Genomic DNA, 18682 nt, shown 5'->3' with positions numbered 1-18682 from the left:
GCGAATTTCCAACGAGGAAGGAACACAAATGTGCCCTGGTCAAGCTAGCTAGCTTAGCAAACTAGCTAGCTTGATGGGCATGTTTTAAAAAAGTGATCTACACTTGGATTCAAAATGGATTAAGATGAGGAAAAAGTACAAAATAGCATTGCAGGTAACTTCCCCTTCACCTGTACCATAAAGAGCCTGCATTATTCAGATGCTAATTTGAGGTTAATTATTGGATAAATAAAGGATTAGAGGGTTATTTTCTTAAAAGCCTCAAAGATTTTTGTTACTTTTATTTTGGGCTGATTTTTATTATAATTGTTTGAGAGGTTTTTAAGAGAAACAATCCCATAAAATGTCAGATCGACGTCATTTAAAAAATGGATTGTTTTTAAGAGTTACAAATATTCATGGCGATCGTGCTTGGAAGACACAGACTGTGAGAGTGCCCTCTTGGATGCCACTGTGGAAGATAAAATATGACCAAGTGCCCTCTAGGGTGCACTACCTGCTAGAGAACGTTCTACATGCTTGTGCTGTGTTAAGCCAGGGGTGTTAAACATACGGCCCGCGGGCCAAAACTGGCCCACCAGAGGGTCCAATCCGGCCCGCGGGTGTGAAAGTGTGAAAATTAAAAGTAACTGCTATTTACAAAATGTCCACAAAATGTTTTGTGCCTTTGTAGACACACTGTGATCGGTAAGTATAAATGATAAACTGATAATATTGTTGAAATTGCTCTTGTTTTTCTTAAGAAATGTTCGGTTGTTCATACATAAATGCTTTGTAAAAAGATAGTTCATTAAATGTGAACACTAAAACAAAGGGAATGTGGAGTTGTGGTTATTTACAGGTTACTATGCTCTGATGGTCGTATGTGGCCCCTGAACTAAAACGAGTTTGACCCCCCCGTGTTACACTGTGAACCACACAGTGAGAGTACTTTTTGTAATTAATGGTTTTTCTAATGCTTTATTTTTAAAATCTAAAATGCCACATTAGGAAGTTATAAAACTTTCTGAATTATTAAGAGAATATTCTTTCTATTCTGTTTTTATAATTTAATACATTTGCAAATATACAGCTGATACAAGATATATTATAAATCCAGTTCCTCCCTCTCTTCTTTGTTTCTGTCTTATATTTCCTCTCTCCTCCCCCCCTCTATTTATCTAAGTTCACTTTATCTCCAGCTCTTTGTTCCTCTCCGTCTTGCTTGCTTTGCTCCACTGTAGTGATTTATGGGTTAACAGGCGATGTGTCTGGAAGTGTTGAACTATGACTTCCTCATCCTCCTCCTCCTCTCCGTCACAGACTCCCTCTTTTCTGTATCGTTTTACCTTTCAGACTCCTTTCACTTACTTTGCATCTCTTCCTTCGTATGATGTCATGTTTTATTTAATCAAAACAGTTTTATCCAAACGTCAAATGAATTAGTCACTTATACAAATCTGTGAACGATGACATCAAACTCCCTCACACTGGAAGGACCTCAGAGTTCTTTTATCCAACTTAAGACTTATTTCATCAGTTTAAACACTTTCTGCAGGGACATAAACTCCTCACATCATCCTCATCCTGCTTACAGTTAAATGAAAGCAGCATTTTGAAGATGTCTTGCTTTTGTAATTCTTCTGTGTTGTATTATGAAACGAGATGTGAAAATGTTTTGTAACATGAGGAAGTTTTCAGGAGTGAAGAATCGTTTACTTTGGAAAAGGAAACACACATTTAGTTGGTTAAATTGTCAGAGTTGTGAAGTTGTCTCCTATTAAGAAAGAGCTATCACACGTCACGTAACTGCAACATCAGCGGAGAGCTTTGTGTTCTGTCTCTTCCTTCCCTATCAACGGTCAAATAAAGGCAAAAATGCCAAAAATAATCTTCAAAAAAGGAGAAATGATTTGCTAAAGAGGTAAAGATGTGACTCTTTCTACGTATACTTTAAGTGAGCTGCAGACTTTCTTTCCTTCTGTATCGCAGCTTGTTTGAAGTGTGTCTCCGGCAGCCGCTCAGATTCACAGTGTTGATAACAGTCCAGCTGACACAGAAGGCCGACCTGGCTTCCACTAAAAAGAAACTCCTGTAAACTGTCTCTCTTTTTTATCCTTTTCCTCTTTACAGGGCAGTTAAATCACTCAGTAACCAGGCCTGAGGCTGCGGTCAGAGAGCGGCTGCAGGAGATTATTCTGCTGCCTGATAACACGACAAGAGATGCACACAGTGTCGGCCAGAAGGACTCACTTATAGACGACATGGTGTGTACTTCAGAACATTTACAGAACTGGATGTCTGGTTTTCAATGTAATTCTTTCTGGTAACTTTATTTCCTCACAAACTGAGTCATTCAGTTACTGAATCAGAAGAGTAAGAGTAATAACTAGCTCACGGCTAAAGTGTTTATAGACGTTGTATAAAGATGGGGGATAACGGAGCACAAGACATTCATGATGTTACACTTGGTGACAGAAATTGTTGCATCAAGAATAACCAAAGGGAACGAGATAGAGAAGTTCAAACGCAATCACAACGTGAAGTGGGTGTGAATGACAGAACAAGTCATCAAACGAGGCTCTTTCAGTGAGTTTGGGCTTTTACTAAGAAACATTACATTATGTTTGTTCTTCGTCACCCTGTTTGTATATTTTCTGTAAGTGCCTTGAGATGAAACACCTCAATTTTAAGGGGTGCATTTTTGCCAAACCTTCGTGGATTAAATTTCTGCCTGACCAACCACAGAAGATTCAGAGGTCAACATATAAACAGTGATGATCGTGATTCTGATGGAGAAAGTTATAAAATAATAATGGTCAGGCTCCAGCATATCTTAAAGATCTCATAGTACCTTATAAACCAACTAGAGCATTACGCTCCCAGACTGCAGGGTTACTTGTGGTTCCTAGAGTCTCTAAGAGTACAATGGGAGCCAGAGCCTTCAGCTATCAAGCTCCTCTCCAGTGGAACCAGCTTCCAGTTTGTATTCGGGAGGCAGACACCCTCTCCACATTTAAGAGTAGGCTAAAGACTTTCCTTTTTGATAAAGCTTATAGTTAGGGCTGGCTCAGGCTTGCCCTGGATCAGCCCCTAGTTATGCTGCTATAGGCTTAGACTGCCGGGGGACACCTCCCTGCTCTCCTTCTCTTCCTCTCTCCTCCCCTCCCTCTCTTCTTCTCCCTCTCTATCTGTATGCATTTATGTAAATGTTGTTACTAACTCACCATCCGGGGCATCATCCCCGGAGTGTCTGTCTCTCATGTGGCAGGTTGCCACTGATAAAGTTTACGTCAGGATCATGAATCGTGGCTCCGCCTGCTGTCCTGGTCCTGCTGGACACCAGGAAGCCTTTTTGACATTTTCCTGGATTCATCCAAACTTTCTCTTTTTCAATACAACATCATTTCTGTCAAATGTTGTATTTGTACTATGTTGTTTATCCTGTACACACGACATCTATTGCACGTCTGTCCGTCCTGGGAGAGGGATCCCTCCTCAGTCTCTCCCTGAGGTTTCTTCCATTTTTCCCCCTTTAATTATGGGGTTTCTTTTAGGAAGTTGTTCCTTGTGCGATGCGAGGGTCTAAGGACAGAGGGTCTAAGGACAGAGGGTCTAAGGGTCTAAGGACAGAGTGTCTAAGGACAGAGGGTGTAAGGACAGAGGGTCTAAGGACAGAGATGTAAGGACAGAGGATATAAGGACAGAGGGTCTAAGGACAGAGGGTCTAAGGACAGAGATGTAAGGACAGAGGATGTGAGGACAGAGGATGTGAGGACAGAGGGTCTAAGGACAGAGGGTCTAAGGACAGAGGGTCTAAGGACAGAGGGTCTGAGGATAGAGGGTCTAAAGACAGAGGGTCTAAGGACAGAGGGTCTAAGGACAGATGGTGTAAGGACAGATGGTGTAAGGACAGAGGGTTTGAGGACAGAGGGTCTAAGGACAGAGGGTCTAAGGACAGAGGGTCTGAGGATAGAGGGTCTAAGGACAGAGGGTCTAAGGACAGAGAGTGTCGTATCCTGTACAGTCTGTAAACACTGAGACAAATGTATCATTTGTGATATTGGGCTGTATAAATACATTTGATTTGATATGAATAGTGACATAGTGACTCAACCCGGGAATAACCGCTTATGATTAATTTAGTGATCGTCTTCGTCACATTCACACAGAAATCGCCATCTCATGACCACAGACACCTCGCCTGTGATTACATTTCCCGCATTAGTTCTGCTTTTTGTTTTCAATATCTATTTTTACAGCTCCCTCGTCACTTGAGGGTACTGTATAATCTTATGACGTCTAATACAATGAAACCTCTAAAATAACAGTATGACGTCTTTTGTTTTGAGGTTTGTTTTTCCTCTGGTTAATGTTCCAGGTGCTAAACTATAATAAAACTACCTGCTGCGGTAACACTTTCCTAACGTTCCCATCACTTCCTCCGATCCTCTATAAGCATCTCCAACCTTTCCCAGTAGTATTGATGAGCCTCCAGAACTTTCACTGAAGAATTCTACTTTCCCTCCTCTTTGAATATAAGTTGGTTTTTACACACTTTTAACTGAATTGTGGGCGGTTGTGTTACTGAAGGAGGCAGATAATGAAAATCATTAGGCCGTTATTAGTGCTGTCAGTGGGGTCTTCGAAGAACTTCGTAACACGATAAAAAAACCTCAGATGTCAGTTAAGTTCATGTTTTAAAGAGCCTACGAAATGATCTGTCATCAGTGTTGTTGGGCTGGTATATGATGGAGGTTGCATATCTATTGTGAAATGTATAAATCACGATCATAACAGCATAAAAATGACTTCCGCTAACAACAATCGATCGCTGCGCCGAGAGCATCCACTTCGGCAATGTTTGGGCGATGACGTCACAAGTATAATACAGCCGCGGCAAGTAGAATACAGCCGCCGCCAGTGTTCGTCTGCGTTACAGCCGCCGCCAGTGTTCGTCTGCGTTACAGCCGCCGCCAGTGTTCGTCTGCGTTACAGCCCACGTCAGTGTAGGTCTGCATTACAGCCGCCGCCAGTGTTCGTCTGCGTTACCTCCGCCGCCAGTGTTCGTCTGCGTTACAGCCGCCGCCAGTGTTCGTCTGCGTTACAGCCGCCGCCAGTGTTCGTCTGCGTTACCTCCGCCGCCAGTGTTCGTCTGCGTTACAGCCGCCGCCAGTGTTCGTCTGCGTTGAAGCGTCCAGCAAAGACTGCTGTCAATTATTACGAGAAAGAACGGACAACAATCGATCGCCAAGGATACTTGTGAAGCGATGTGTTGTGTGGGGGTGTGCGGCCGTCTCCAGCTTTCTGTGGCCAAAAGAGGATAAAATGTGGCGTTTATGGACAAGACAAGTGCGTCGATGAAACCGACGATTTGTGGGCAGCACTTTGAGATATCGTGTTTCGAACAAACTGCTCGCCAAGAAAATGAGATTCAAAAAGAATTTAAAACTGAACGCAGATGCTGGGGTCTAAGGACAGAGGATGTACACCTAAATGTACAAAAGAAGAGTGGTAAGGACATGTACACAATATGCAATATCCAGAGAAAAGGCCAATATTAACATCATCTTAACGTCATACTATTTATATGCCTGTGTTTGACGACAGGCTCGTAAGCACTACAGGTGAGACGGTCAGTACACAGACTATACTTTATAAACCAGCGCTGACCTCCGGTCTGTTTGTTAGATAATAGCTAATGCTTTATATACAGTCTTGTAATATATGACGTTTGACATCAGACACAACGATACAACCTCAACCGTAGAAACTTAGAGAGAGAATCAAGTTATCAAGCTTTACAGACGTCGATGTGTCCAAGTAGAGAAGTGATTGAACATTTAGGGATCGAGCAATGTGCGGACAACTAGTCGGGTTCATAACAATTCAAGGAAACCAAGCTATCGACTCGCTAGCAAGCTAACGATAGCTATGATCTATTTACGATCGAGGATAATGTTACGTTTTATTATGATGTATTCACTATATATTGAGAAGTTCTATGAACTATAGTCAAATGTATATACCTGGCTGTGTTCTGTTGTCGCACAGGATCTCCGCCAAATCCAGATTCACGTCACCATCATCAGCATGTTCGCTCCCGTCTGTGTCTCCATCTTGAACACTGTGTCTCGCGCTGGTCTGTTTCCACCACGTTAAACTCGCCCGCATGATCTACATCCACGACACCGGCATCCTCTTCAATAAACTCCTCTTCTTGAAGGTGTAACGTGATGACTCACTGTCACTCGATTCTGTCGAAATATCCGAGCCAGAGTCCGACATCGCCACGTCTGCCTCTTCTGTCTGTGTATTCAACTGGTGGACTGTGTTCTACTTGTGACGTCAGAACACGGCGTCGGGTGTTTCCGGTAGCGTCAATGTAAACATCGGTGGTCGACTTACTAAATCATGATTTATTAAATACTGCGATCATTGTGTCATAAATAACACATCATTTTACACCACAAATAGCATTTACTATCATCAGTAGAATCATGTTTATCATGTCGTAGGCCCTTTAAGGCTTTAAAAGCTGCTGCACTACAACCAAACTAGAGCCAATCACTGTGTTGTCTAACTTTATTAGACTTTAGATTTATTGTTCATATAAAAAGTAGTGATTTGTAAAGTCCATGTTATGTAATTTAACATCTATATAAAAAGTCCCTATATATATTTTTCTTTATTGACGTTTATCTTCACAACATTTGAAAAGCTCTTTTCTTTCTTTCCACTCTGCGGAGATGTGAGTGCTGATGTTTTGCTGTGAGTGTTTAAAACATGTTGCCCTCTGTAGTGAAGTTATGATCATAAACATGCTTGCAACATATTATGAGTCACATGAAATCTATGTAAATATTTCTTTGAAATGAAAAAACCCACAAACTGTAAATCATCTTGCACTCAACTGACATTTCACATTAAACTGTAAGTTTATCTCTTCAGAGATGTTATTTTACACTCCAGTACAGACCCAAAGCAGTGTAGCTTGAACTCAAATACGCATCTCTCTTCTTATCCCATCAGATGTTTCTAAATTGCTGCTTCTTTCTTTCTCTTTGTGTCTCTGCAGGTTATCATCAAAATAACCTTTGAGCACATCAAAGCTTGGTACGGTAGCAGCAGCAGTCGATAGCCTGGCTGTGATCTGACCACAGTGGCTTTCCTGTCTCTCTCTCTCTGCGTCTCAGCTCCATTTGAAGTCAGTCATTTGGCAGAAGACTAAACAAGCCTCCTGTTAATTACCTCACTTACTGCTGTTTACTGACCGGCTCTCTCGAAAACCACCAAACCACTGCAGAGGCCACATAGAAACCAAACATTACACTTTGAAGTAAGCTCATATTCCTGGTACAGATATATGTTCTGTTGTAATTCATGTTGATGTTATAGCTACAGAAGATCATGACCTGTATCTTTAATACTGCACATTCATGCTCTCCAGAGGATGAATCCTGACTTTGAGGATCCTCTCACCTTTTCCTCCAGCGCAACCTTGAGGTTCACTTTGTGGATTTAAATGAAATATCTCAACAACTACTGGATGGATTGTGATGAACATGTATAGAGATATTCATGTTCCCCTCTAAACCATAATATTTTCCTCTAGCGCCAACATCAGGTGTGTCAAACACTTTGTTTGTGAATAAATACCTGCAGAAGTAATGGCGTTCCCATCATCGTCAGCTGTACTTGGTGTTTAGTGCTAATTATCAAAGGTTAGCATGCTAACACGCTCAATGAAGATGGTGATGATGATGATATCAGAATGTTAGCACTATTGAGAGCATATTAGCATGCTAATAACTAGCATGGCTAACAACAGCACACAGACCTGTCAATGATCTGCGACTGAGGAATGATGTTTAGGTTTGTCAGAGCTGTTCGGTGCACGATGTCTCTGCAGTCCAAAAACAACGAGGTGAAACAACATTACACACGGCACACTAGCTGCTCCGTCATCTGGGCTGAAGTTTGACCAAAGTTAAAGACTCCGGCTTTAGGATCTGATTTGTGACTTCCTGAGCGGTGAGAGAGACCATTTGCTACCAGTGACCGCATGAGAAACGCAAATATTGAGAATAATTTGAAGAAATGGAGTGAATCTACTGTGTCTCGGTTTGGGGGTTGTGGAAAGAGATACTTTACTGCAGCCGGACTGTGGACACGACACAGCTGTGGCGTAGAAACACTTTGCTTTGTGCAATATTGCTTCTCTTTTATCATTTAAAAAGAATCGGTGTGCAGTCTACAAAGAAAAGAGAAGTTATGTGCAGAAAGGCCAGTGTATGCACGGAGCCTCGTTTTGTAAACTACAGCTGAACGTCAATTAATTACGTAATGTACAGAAAGTATATTGTTTTAGTCATGCCAAACATTCTCTTTGAGGATTTGCTTGTCTGTCTGTGTCTTACATTATAGTGAACGGACTATTTACAAGCTATATATAAACAAACTCATTTTACCTAGTTAAATACAGGAAAATAAAACAGCAACATAAAGGACACTCTGAGGACGTGGAACCAAATTACACAACTAGTCTCATTTAATCTGGATAGAAGCACATCGTCAAACCAGAATAGGAATATCTCTCTGGGCCTAAAACACCGGAAACCTTCAGCAGTGAGGAGGGAGAGAGCAGTGGAAAGACGGACGGACGGAGAAACTGAGAGGAGACGCAGTTATCTTTTATCTGAGTTGAATTAAAGCTCTGATGGTAACAAACGTGAGTCAGAGAGCGATTAGATATTGACGGCGGACGACTGAAGCCTGAAGGTCAAAGGTCACCTGTCTGTCTCTGTCGGGGTGCTGCAGGCCTCAGCTCTGGATTTGACCCACATCTCCTCTGAGGTTTAACAGTGCGGGACACACACACACACACACTATTTTGTTTCTCAATGTCAATGGAGGCGTTAACGAGTCCATGATGGAGCGTCCATCGACATGTTTGCATTATCAACACTCGAATACACTCTGCCATTCTCTCTTGCTATGTTCAGCCTGTAATTGGAGTAGGATAGTTTGATCTTATCATATCTACTGATGCATCCAGTTGCATAATAATCTACGTGGCTGCATTTCTATTGAACTAGTAAAAAGTACCAAAGCATTCATGAATTCCTTCATGTATAACTTCATGTAACTTCATGTATGTTCAGCAGACACTGCACACATTTGTTTTACCTTTAACTGTCAGCCTACATGTGTTAGCTTTCAATGATGTGTACAAAACAATCTCCGAACAAGAGGGAAAAGAAGAAGACAGTTTGTCTCTTACCTTCTGCAACCACTGCGTGTTATTCTCCATCGTGCTCTCCAGGTGCTGCAGTTTCTGAGTCGACCATTCTCCGTCGATCGGCGGCGAGTCTCTCTGCACGACACTCGGCCCGCTGCGAGACACGCCGTATGGTTCGGTCTGTGACGCCGATCCTCCGCCTTGGCATCCGTCCAGCTCTGGCAGGATGAAGGTGTAGCTGCACTGGCCATGTTGGATGCGGTGAAACTTCCTTCTCCTCTCCGCACCACCTCCTCCACCTCCTCTTCTTCTGCCAGCTCCTCCTCCTCGTTCTGCGCTCGCAACACCGGCCGCATCAGCTACGACCGACGAGGTCCAAAGCTGCAGAAGCATCAGCAACCCACCGCTGAGGTTTAACCCTTTCATGACGCTCTCTTCAAATGTATTAAAGTGTTTTCTCTCAGTGCGAAGAGGGTCAAGATGAGCTCGTTCAAGCTTTGACCCCAATTCACTTTATGGAAACATCTGTGTGCAGGCTGTCTCCAATGATCTCAGTCAATCCATGAGGCCCGATTCTACAGCGTCAGCTACTTCTGCTGAACTTCAGGAGGTAACTTTATTTGAAATAAAGCAACACCTGTCCTGTGGTCGTCTCCTGTTCCCTCCTCACTTCACATCAGACGATCAATACGTGGGATCCATCTCCTCATCCTCCTCCTTCGTTCTTTGGTCTTAATTTTTCAGGTTGCCTTAACCCTGAGCAGGGCTTTCAGGATGTTCTTGAAATTCCCTGAAGTCCTTATGAAATATAAAGAAACATGTATGGAGAGGCTGTGAAGTGTGAATACAAAAATGAAAATAGAGGTTGTGGGCAAAACATACAGTTTGATTAAGGATGAGTAATAGTGAAAGTCCAAACTGACTGGGAGAATGAAAGAAAAGAAAAAGATGGAGGTGAAAACATCCTTCTCTGGTGGCTCCAGTTTCAGAAGTGGCCGAAGAGAAATACTTCTGCCCCCTTCTTATCTGGGGCTGGCTGAGGAACGAGGGAGGGAGGGACGAGCGGGAGGAGGAGAGGGAGGAGAGACAGGAGACCTGAGGGAGGTCTATTAGAGTACCCTCTCTATTTGTAGGCTGAGAGGAAAAGAAAGGAGGAATGAGAAGTAGCCAGAAAAAGAAGAGAGAGAGAGAGAGAGAGAGAGAGAGAGAGAGAGAGAGAGAGAGAGAGAGAGACAGAGAGAGAGAGAGAGAGAGAGAGAGAGAGAGAGAGAGAGAGAGAGAAGACACTAGAAGAAAGTGGCAGATAGAAGAAGAAAGACTTCAACATGTCTTCGGAGCTAACTGATCTTACAGTTCTGAAGTGAATCCTCATGCCTTGTACGGTCATTCACACTGAGTCAGCAACGGGAAGCTGCAGACTCAGTCCTCCAAAGTTCTCTCTGTCACAGGACGTACCTTCTCATCTGTCCTGCTGCTCTTCGCTCGACATGGAGATGAAGATTAGTTCCAGACAGATGGCTTAGTCCCAGGCTTGTGAAACACAAGCTCAACATGTGGGGAGCGATGCGAGTTGTCAATTATTGAGTTTATTTGCACAGTCGACTGATACTGATGCATTTCTTTGATACAAGCAGAGATTAGAGACACATTTCTTAAAACAATAACACAGATCCAAAGTGTTGCTGCACCATCCTCTGCTGGTCACACGCAGATAAACAGCTGCTCTCATCATCTTACTTATTTATTTTGACATAAGACAGCCTTATTTCCTCCACTGTTACTGCTGTGCTGGGGCATACATCTTCATGTTGGCGGGGGCCGGGTCGCTCACTTAATGTCAGCCCTCCTTTGGGGGAGAGCAGAGGGTTACACAGCGAGTGGCTTCTGCCCCAACCGGAGATCATTCTCATGGGAACAGGAGAGGGCCGAGAGTCTGGGGCACAGAGCTGCGGAACGTAGAGCTGCAAAAACAGAGTTGCGGAACATAGAGCTGTGGTACATAGAGCTGTGCTACACAGAGCTATGATATACAGAGCTGCGATACACAGAGCTGAAAAACACAGAGCTGTGATACACAGAGCTATGATACACAGAGCTGCGATACACAGAGCTGAAAAACACAGAGCTGTGATACACAGAGCTGCGAAACATAGAGCTGTGCTACATAGAGCTGTGATATACAGAGCTGCGATACACAGAGCTGAAAAACACAGAGCTGTGATACACAGAGCTATGATACACAGAGCTGCGATACACAGAGCTGAAAAACACAGAGCTGTGATACACAGAGCTATGATACACAGAGCTGCGATACACAGAGCTGCGATACACAGAGCTGAAAAACACAGAGCTGTGATACACAGAGCTGCGAAACATAGAGCTGTGCTACATAGAGCTGTGATACATAGAGCTGCGATACACAGAGCTGCAAAACATAGAGCTGTGATACACAGAGCTGCGAAACACAGAGCTGTGATACACAGAGCTGTGAAACATAGAGCTGTGATACACAGAGCTGCGAAACACAGAGCTGCGATACACAGAGCTGCAAAACATAGAGCTGTGATACATAGAGCTGTGGTACATAGAGCTGTGGTACACAGAGCTGTGATACATAGAGCTGTGATACACAGAGCTGAAAAACATAGAGCTGCGAAACATAGAGCTGTGGTACACAGAGCTGTGAAACAGAGCTGTGATACACAGAGCTGAAAAACATAGAGCTGTGATACACAGAGCTGCGATACACAGAGCTGAAAAACATAGAGCTGTGATACACAGAGCTGCGATACACAGAGCTGTGATACACAGAGCTGCAAAACATAGAGCTGTGATACATAGAGCTGTGGTACATAGAGCTGTGGTACACAGAGCTGTGATACATAGAGCTGTGATACACAGAGCTGTGATACACAGAGCTGAAAAACATAGAGCTGCGAAACATAGAGCTGTGGTACACAGAGCTGTGAAACAGAGCTGTGATACACAGAGCTGAAAAACATAGAGCTGTGATACACAGAGCTGCGATACACAGAGCTGAAAAACATAGAGCTGTGATACACAGAGCTATGATACACAGAGCTGCGATACACAGAGCTGAAAAACACAGAGCTGTGATACACAGAGCTGCGAAACATAGAGCTGTGCTACATAGAGCTGTGATATACAGAGCTGTGATATACAGAGCTGTGATACATAGAGCTGTGATACACAGAGCTGAAAAACATAGAGCTGCGAAACATAGAGCTGTGGTACACAGAGCTGTGAAACAGAGCTGTGATACACAGAGCTGAAAAATATAGAGCTGTGATACACAGAGCTGCGATACACAGAGCTGAAAAACATAGAGCTGCGATACACAGAGCTGCGATACACAGAGCTGCGATACACAGAGCTGCGATACACAGAGCTGCGATACACAGAGCTGCGATACACAGAGCTGCGATACACAGAGCTGTGATACACAGAGCTGAAAGACATAGAGCTGCGAAACATAGAGCTGTGGTACACAGAGCTGTGATACACAGAGATTATTTCAGACAAAGCAAGACAGGTGACAAAAGATGGTGAAGAAAATAAAACCTGACAAAATAAGGAGGACAGTGGAGACAAAGAGATGTAGAGTGAGAGCGAGTTACAGACAAGCAGCACGATGTCCTGTCTTGAGGTTTCAGATGTCTATGAGAAAACAATCATCTTGTGTAAAATAAAGTTTGACAACAATCAGCGGAATCAATCACTTCCCTACAAAGAAGAGTACGGACAAAGTGCTGTTGTGCACTTCATGTTTGCTTCTTCTGTTATTTTCATTATTGCACATTGATGGACATTAATAGAAGTTAAGACAGATTAACTCTTAACTTCTTGTCTGCAGAAATGTTAAGCACACAGCTTTTAGATTAGTATTTGTCATGTTGCTGCTTTTACTATTACCCTCACCTTAGCAGCTGCAAACACTATATCTGTATCTGTGTAGGTGTACACGTGACTTATTGTGCATGAAGTTAGATCAAACATTAAATAAAAGCTAGAAATCCACATTATTACGACTTTTTTCATGAAAGTCCAGACATCCGAGAAAACCGTGGAAATAATGGGCACAATACAGTTTGTGCCACGATTTCCACTCTATTTGGATTTATCGGTTTATTATTGTAATATGTAATTGATCTTACCTCGTCAGATATCAGGGTCTCGCTGACACATGATGGTTTGAATATGAAGCGTTCTCCTCGCACTCTGGACCTGCAGTATGTGGATCACTGTATGGCACACTCAGCGTCCAGGGTGTAAAATAATGTCTGAACCTGGTAGTGTAGCGGTGCTGTGATGGATGAGGTCATGACCCTCCTCACACTTTGAAATTCTCAACACCTGTAAAAACACATGATGGGATGTAACCTGAGACGCTTTTGCTCATTCATGAAAACAGAGGGAGTTTGAGTGGATAGAGAGATGAAGGGATGACAGGATGACAGGATGAATGGATAACCCTGCTCAGAGAAATGCATCTATTCTGTGCTGTTTTGTATCCTTAATTGTTGTATGTAATATTAATAGCAATTTATCTTGAAAACGAGGGGAAAGGGAATATAAATGGTTAGGATGTCATTATCCATAATTCTGAGTATTTGAGTTAGATCAGGGAAAACAAAGGGCCGGTTCTTCACCTCGGAATCACTGCACATGGTGATGTAAAATCATGTTGAACGAAACAAAAAGACCGATGGTTTTAAATTCCGTGTCAGTGGCTTTGCCTCAGAGTCCTTGAGCAAAACACTTAATGTTCAAGCAATCAGCGAATGACCGAACAAGAGAAGAGAGAAGAGAGAGCACTCGCTCATCATAAAGACAACTGAATAGCTATTACCTATTAAAGCCTTTGGAAAGTGGAAATAGTAAGAATGCATGTATGATAATAAAGTTAAAGGTCTCATTGACAAAAATCTGAGAAAAAAATAAATGTTTATAACTATTAGGAAAACTATTTAAAAACAGCTCATTTGGCTGCTTCAACCATTTCTCAGGACTGTGCATCAGATCCCGCTTGATTGACAGCTCAAGTAAAGTCATTTTATTTTCCTTTAAGTCACTAAAACATTTTGCTGCCATGAAATGAACCACCAAAATCAAATGCCAGGATTTAATTGCAATGAATGCTGTCAGGACAGACAGACGAGGACCCAGGAGCGCAATTTCGAGATCAAGGATACACACACACGGCAGTAGTACAGTTCAGGGATATTCTAAACTCGTAGTCGTAAGGCGGAAGGCAAGTCGGGTTTACCGGGGCTGGAGATCAGAGTAGTAGTAACAGATCACAGATCAGGAGTCAAAGTTGAAAGCAGGCAGGCAGGCAGGCAGGCAGGCAGGCAGGCAGGCAGGCAGGCAGGCAGGCAGGCAGGCAGGCAGGCAGGCAGGCAGGCAGGCAGGCAGGCAGGCAGGCAGGCAGGCAGGCAGGCAGGCAGGCAGGCAGGCAGGCAGGCAGGCAGGCAGGCAGGCAGGCAGGCAGGCAGGCAGGCAGGCAGGCAGGCAGGCAGGCAGGCAGGCAGGCAGGCAGGCAGGCAGGCAGGATTCTGATGCAGGCTTGCAGATGATCTGACAAGTGTGGACTGAAAAACAGGGCTTTCTATACAGGGCATGATGAGTAGTAAATGCAGTGCAGCTGGTAAATTAACGAGGGTGGAGCAGAGACAGGTGGAGGTAATTGAAAACAATTAGTGGTGTTACCAGGCAGGGAGAGGGCTCATGACAAATGCATCAAAATGAAGCCGAAATAACTCCATAATGATACCGATTAGTAAAGAGCCTGAATTAACCCTGTCAGCTCTCTTTGAATGGAGATCGGGCCGATCAGGGCTCAGCAAACATTGTAGCTCCATCAACACACAAAATAATGTAATCTAGGAATAAATACAGTAGCCACCTTATTTTTTACCATAGACAGTCTATGGCAGGGGTGTCAAACATGCGGCCCGGGGGCCAAACCCGGCCCACCAGAGGGTCCAATCCGGCCCGCGGGATGACTTAGCAAAGTGTAAAAATGTGTTGTTTTGATGATAAAGTAAAATCCTGTTCCAGACACCTCTGACAAAATGTGTTGTGCCTTTGTAGATACACTGTGATCAGTAAGTTGTAACACACATGTGTAAATTATAAACTAATACTATTGTGGAAATTGCTCCTTTTTTTCTTAAGAAATTTCAGGTTCATAATGTTTTGTAAAAAGATAAAACTTGAACATTTTCTGAATGTACTTTCTTGCACTAAAACGAAGGGAAAATGTGTCGTTGAGTTGTTGTTATTTACAGGTTATTATGCTGTGATGTTACTGCTCCGGCCCACTTGAGATCAAATTGTGCTGCATGTGGCCCCTGAACTAAAATGAGTTTGACCCCCCTGCTCTATGGTTTATGCACATACATTTATAAGCATCGTTTCCGTCCTACAAATATGAGGTTCTGTCGAGCTCTGGGTGCCCACAGCTAATGTTTCCTCTGTTTCTCATTCAACACATCAGGAGAATTTCATCGCTGATAGGCTTTCGCAACACAGCGTCATGCAAATTTCTCACTCAAGTTGAAAAACTTCAACTGGTACGAATGCAAATTTGCGTGTATACGTGTCTCTGTACTGACTTTATATGTAACTGCGCAAATTCTTTTGCTTTGCGTCCTGTGTGAACGCAGCATTACTGTAGCAGAAGCATCAAAGCGGAGATATCTAAAACATATGTCCTTGAAAGAACATCTCCAGGAACGCACTGAACTTTACACAGTGATAATATCAAACAGCTTAAGAATAGTTAATGGGGATTTTTGTTCCGTAAAGCTTCGAGGAGGCCCCGCTGAAAAGTTCTTCTACACGTACAGTTCTGGCTAAAACATGAGATAAAGAGGTCAGGCTTTTTCTGTGTTTCATTAAGAGATAATGACGTTTTATTTAATGAAAATGTCTCATAGTATACGCAGCAGCATGTAAACTAAACTCCATGTCAAGTGATTCTGTCCTTGGAAAGAAAAAGAGGCAGGAATGCTTTCAGGGAGTGAAAACATATCACTACTTTAAAAGAGGGAATTTACTGCATTTGTATCTTCAGAAAGACTTCAGAGCTCGGTGTTAATGGAGGGAGATTTCCCACCATTAGTGATGATCCTGTTTATATTGTATTATCTGCTTCATTCTAACTGTATCACAAAAGTAATTCAAAACCTGATAAGAGCAGCTATGAAGATTAACAAGGTCACTCAGTGAATGAACGGTATTAAAAAAGGAAGTTTATCTACCTACTTTAGTGGCATTTCAGAAGTGATGAGAGTCCAATTGCAGGATTATTTATTTTAAAAGGATGGATCACATTATTAATCAGTTGCAGAGCGGGGGCTGAGTTTAGATGAGGAGGACACCCTGCAGCCGGCGCTTACCCACAAGCTTTTAAATCCTAAAGTAAACAGTGCACAGCTCCGCTCACTGGAGGGCAACGTTAACCCTCATCAATCAAACTTCACAGTGCAGCGCCTTCGCTCCAACACAACAGGTTCATAACAACTGTGGTTCACATGCTGAATCCTTTACAGTAGTGTAAAACCTTTGCTCTTTAATCGTGATTCACTTTGTCTCTCAGTGTAATAACATCCTTCACCCCCGAGCTTTATCATTTAGAGAATTTTATAGATCCAAGATGAAACTGACAGGAGGGCGATAGTCGTAATAACAAATCTATTTGCTGCTTCAGCACCACAGACAGCGCCATGGATTCATCAATACACAGCGCAGTTATGCTGCTGACGTGTCCGAGCCATGGTCGGGGCAAGAGGATGTATGTTTCAGTTCATTTTTCTATCGAGGCGCACATTAACTTGTAACTAATCGGTTAACCCTTTAACACCTAAGCCTAAAAAGCCTCAACATTTTCGCCTGGACTTTTTTGCTTATTTTGACAATAAAAAGGTCAGAAAATGTCCTGTGAGTAAGTACTTTTGCCCATTTTCCAACAATACCTGGAACTTTCCATATCTGGCAGTCATTTACAATTTATTGCATGTTATGAGAGTGTAATAACAGTTTAAAATGAAGAGAAACACAAAAGCGGAATTTGAGTTTAGTGGTTTAGTGAACAAAAAACACTGCAATTGTACATGAATATGTGTATTTTCCTTTCTCTCCCAGCTGTGTCTCGTTCCCTCGTTTAGTGGTTGTGTGTATATATCCCTGTCTGTCCCAGTGTTCCTTGTCCGGTCGTCATTCATGTTACATGGTGTTTTCACCTCGTGGCGACCTCGGCTCACCCTCTGGTCTGTTTTCGGTTTTATTTGTTACTTTTCAATTTTGTAAGCTTTCCTGGAATAAAGTCCTCTTTTTGTTAAAACTAGTGATAGTGAGATGAAGCTTCACGAAGCATTGAAGCTTTCCATCCAATAGGTTCACTCATGGGCCGAAGCTTTATGGTGCTTCATTTGCTCTACTGCGCCATCAAGTGGACAATAGATGTAAAACCGGCAGAGTGATTATAATGGTATGGCTTAGGTGTGTGAAGTAGTGATGGGTAAATTAAGCTTTTGTGAAGCACTGAACCACTTCAGCCAATTGTTTCGAAAATGGGTTCATTACTCGAAGCTTCTGGCGAAGTACAAGGCTGCAGTGGATTTAAAGTATCTTTGCCTCAAATTCTTTGACACACACATCTAAGATGTATGAATATCATGTTCTATTTAAAAATAAAGTGATGATTGTGTGTATGTGTTATTGAGAAGAGCGTGCTGGGAGAGAAAAAATGTGGGCTTTTTATGCCTTAAATGATAGTTCAGTTTAAGATTGGATGAAATGCAGCAAACTGGTCACTGGTCAGATTCGAACCCCAGGGCACTGCTGCAATCCTTTGAAAGTGGATCACCTGCTCTACGAGCCACGCCACCGGGGCTGGTCTTTAGTATATGGGATATACATTATTCTTTTAACAGATTTAGATTTGGTATCTTTACTTGCTCACAGGGAAGATGATGCTGGTGTGCATAACAATTGTTTCGTTAGTTGGCTGGCTCCATAATGATCCAATACAAACGCAATACCAACAACTCAACAGCAACAACGCATACTACGACAACAACCCACAAATTTTCTCAACAGACCCCACAAACGGATAACATCTCTATCTTATCTGTGTTTTCTTTCCAGATTGGCTGGCAGTCCCACTGATCGCAAACACACACTCATAAACCATAAACACACAATCAGCCATTGTTCCATGTTTCACTTGGAGCAGACGACAAACGTTATCAGGCTCCAAACCCACGGCATCGGCCAAAACACATTAGAGTTTTGTGAAATAAGGTGGGTGTCCCTCCCAGTCCAGTCAGCCGAGATACCCGGAGAGGACTATCAGGAAACCTGATCTGTGTTATTAGTCGTGAGAGATGCCCTCAAGTTGCCAGTTTCAGCACAATTTGATGGTGTGTGGAGGTC

The 18682-nt window shown here is 42.8% G+C and overlaps 1 protein-coding gene and 1 long non-coding RNA gene across 2 annotated transcripts in view; both read right to left on the bottom strand.

Annotated features, from left to right (window-relative positions):
* Nucleotides 1-10588, bottom strand: part of angpt4 (angiopoietin 4) — a 45329-nt gene extending 34741 nt beyond the window's left edge. The window contains exons 1-2 of the mRNA XM_029432219.1: nt 10572-10588; nt 9263-10018 (exon numbers count right to left, since the gene is read on the bottom strand). Coding sequence (XP_029288079.1) covers nt 9263-9646 — 384 coding nt within the window. The 5' untranslated portion in view covers nt 9647-10018; nt 10572-10588. The remainder of the gene's footprint in view (nt 1-9262; nt 10019-10571) is intronic.
* Nucleotides 10589-10696: 108 nt separating this feature from the next.
* On the bottom strand, nt 10697-14571 carry LOC115008543 (uncharacterized). The gene is made up of 3 exons (XR_003832304.1): nt 14508-14571; nt 13396-13594; nt 10697-11181 (listed from the first exon to the last, which is right to left on the bottom strand). It is a non-coding gene; the product is annotated as an uncharacterized LOC115008543 (long non-coding RNA).
* Nucleotides 14572-18682: the final 4111 nt, after the last annotated feature.

Source organism: Cottoperca gobio, chromosome 5 (genome assembly GCF_900634415.1).
Source record: "Cottoperca gobio chromosome 5, fCotGob3.1, whole genome shotgun sequence".
In the NCBI taxonomy this organism is placed as follows: domain Eukaryota; kingdom Metazoa; phylum Chordata; class Actinopteri; order Perciformes; family Bovichtidae; genus Cottoperca; species Cottoperca gobio.
The sequence above is the reverse complement of the archived record's forward strand: the minus strand, read 5'-3'. Positions and strand labels throughout refer to the sequence as shown.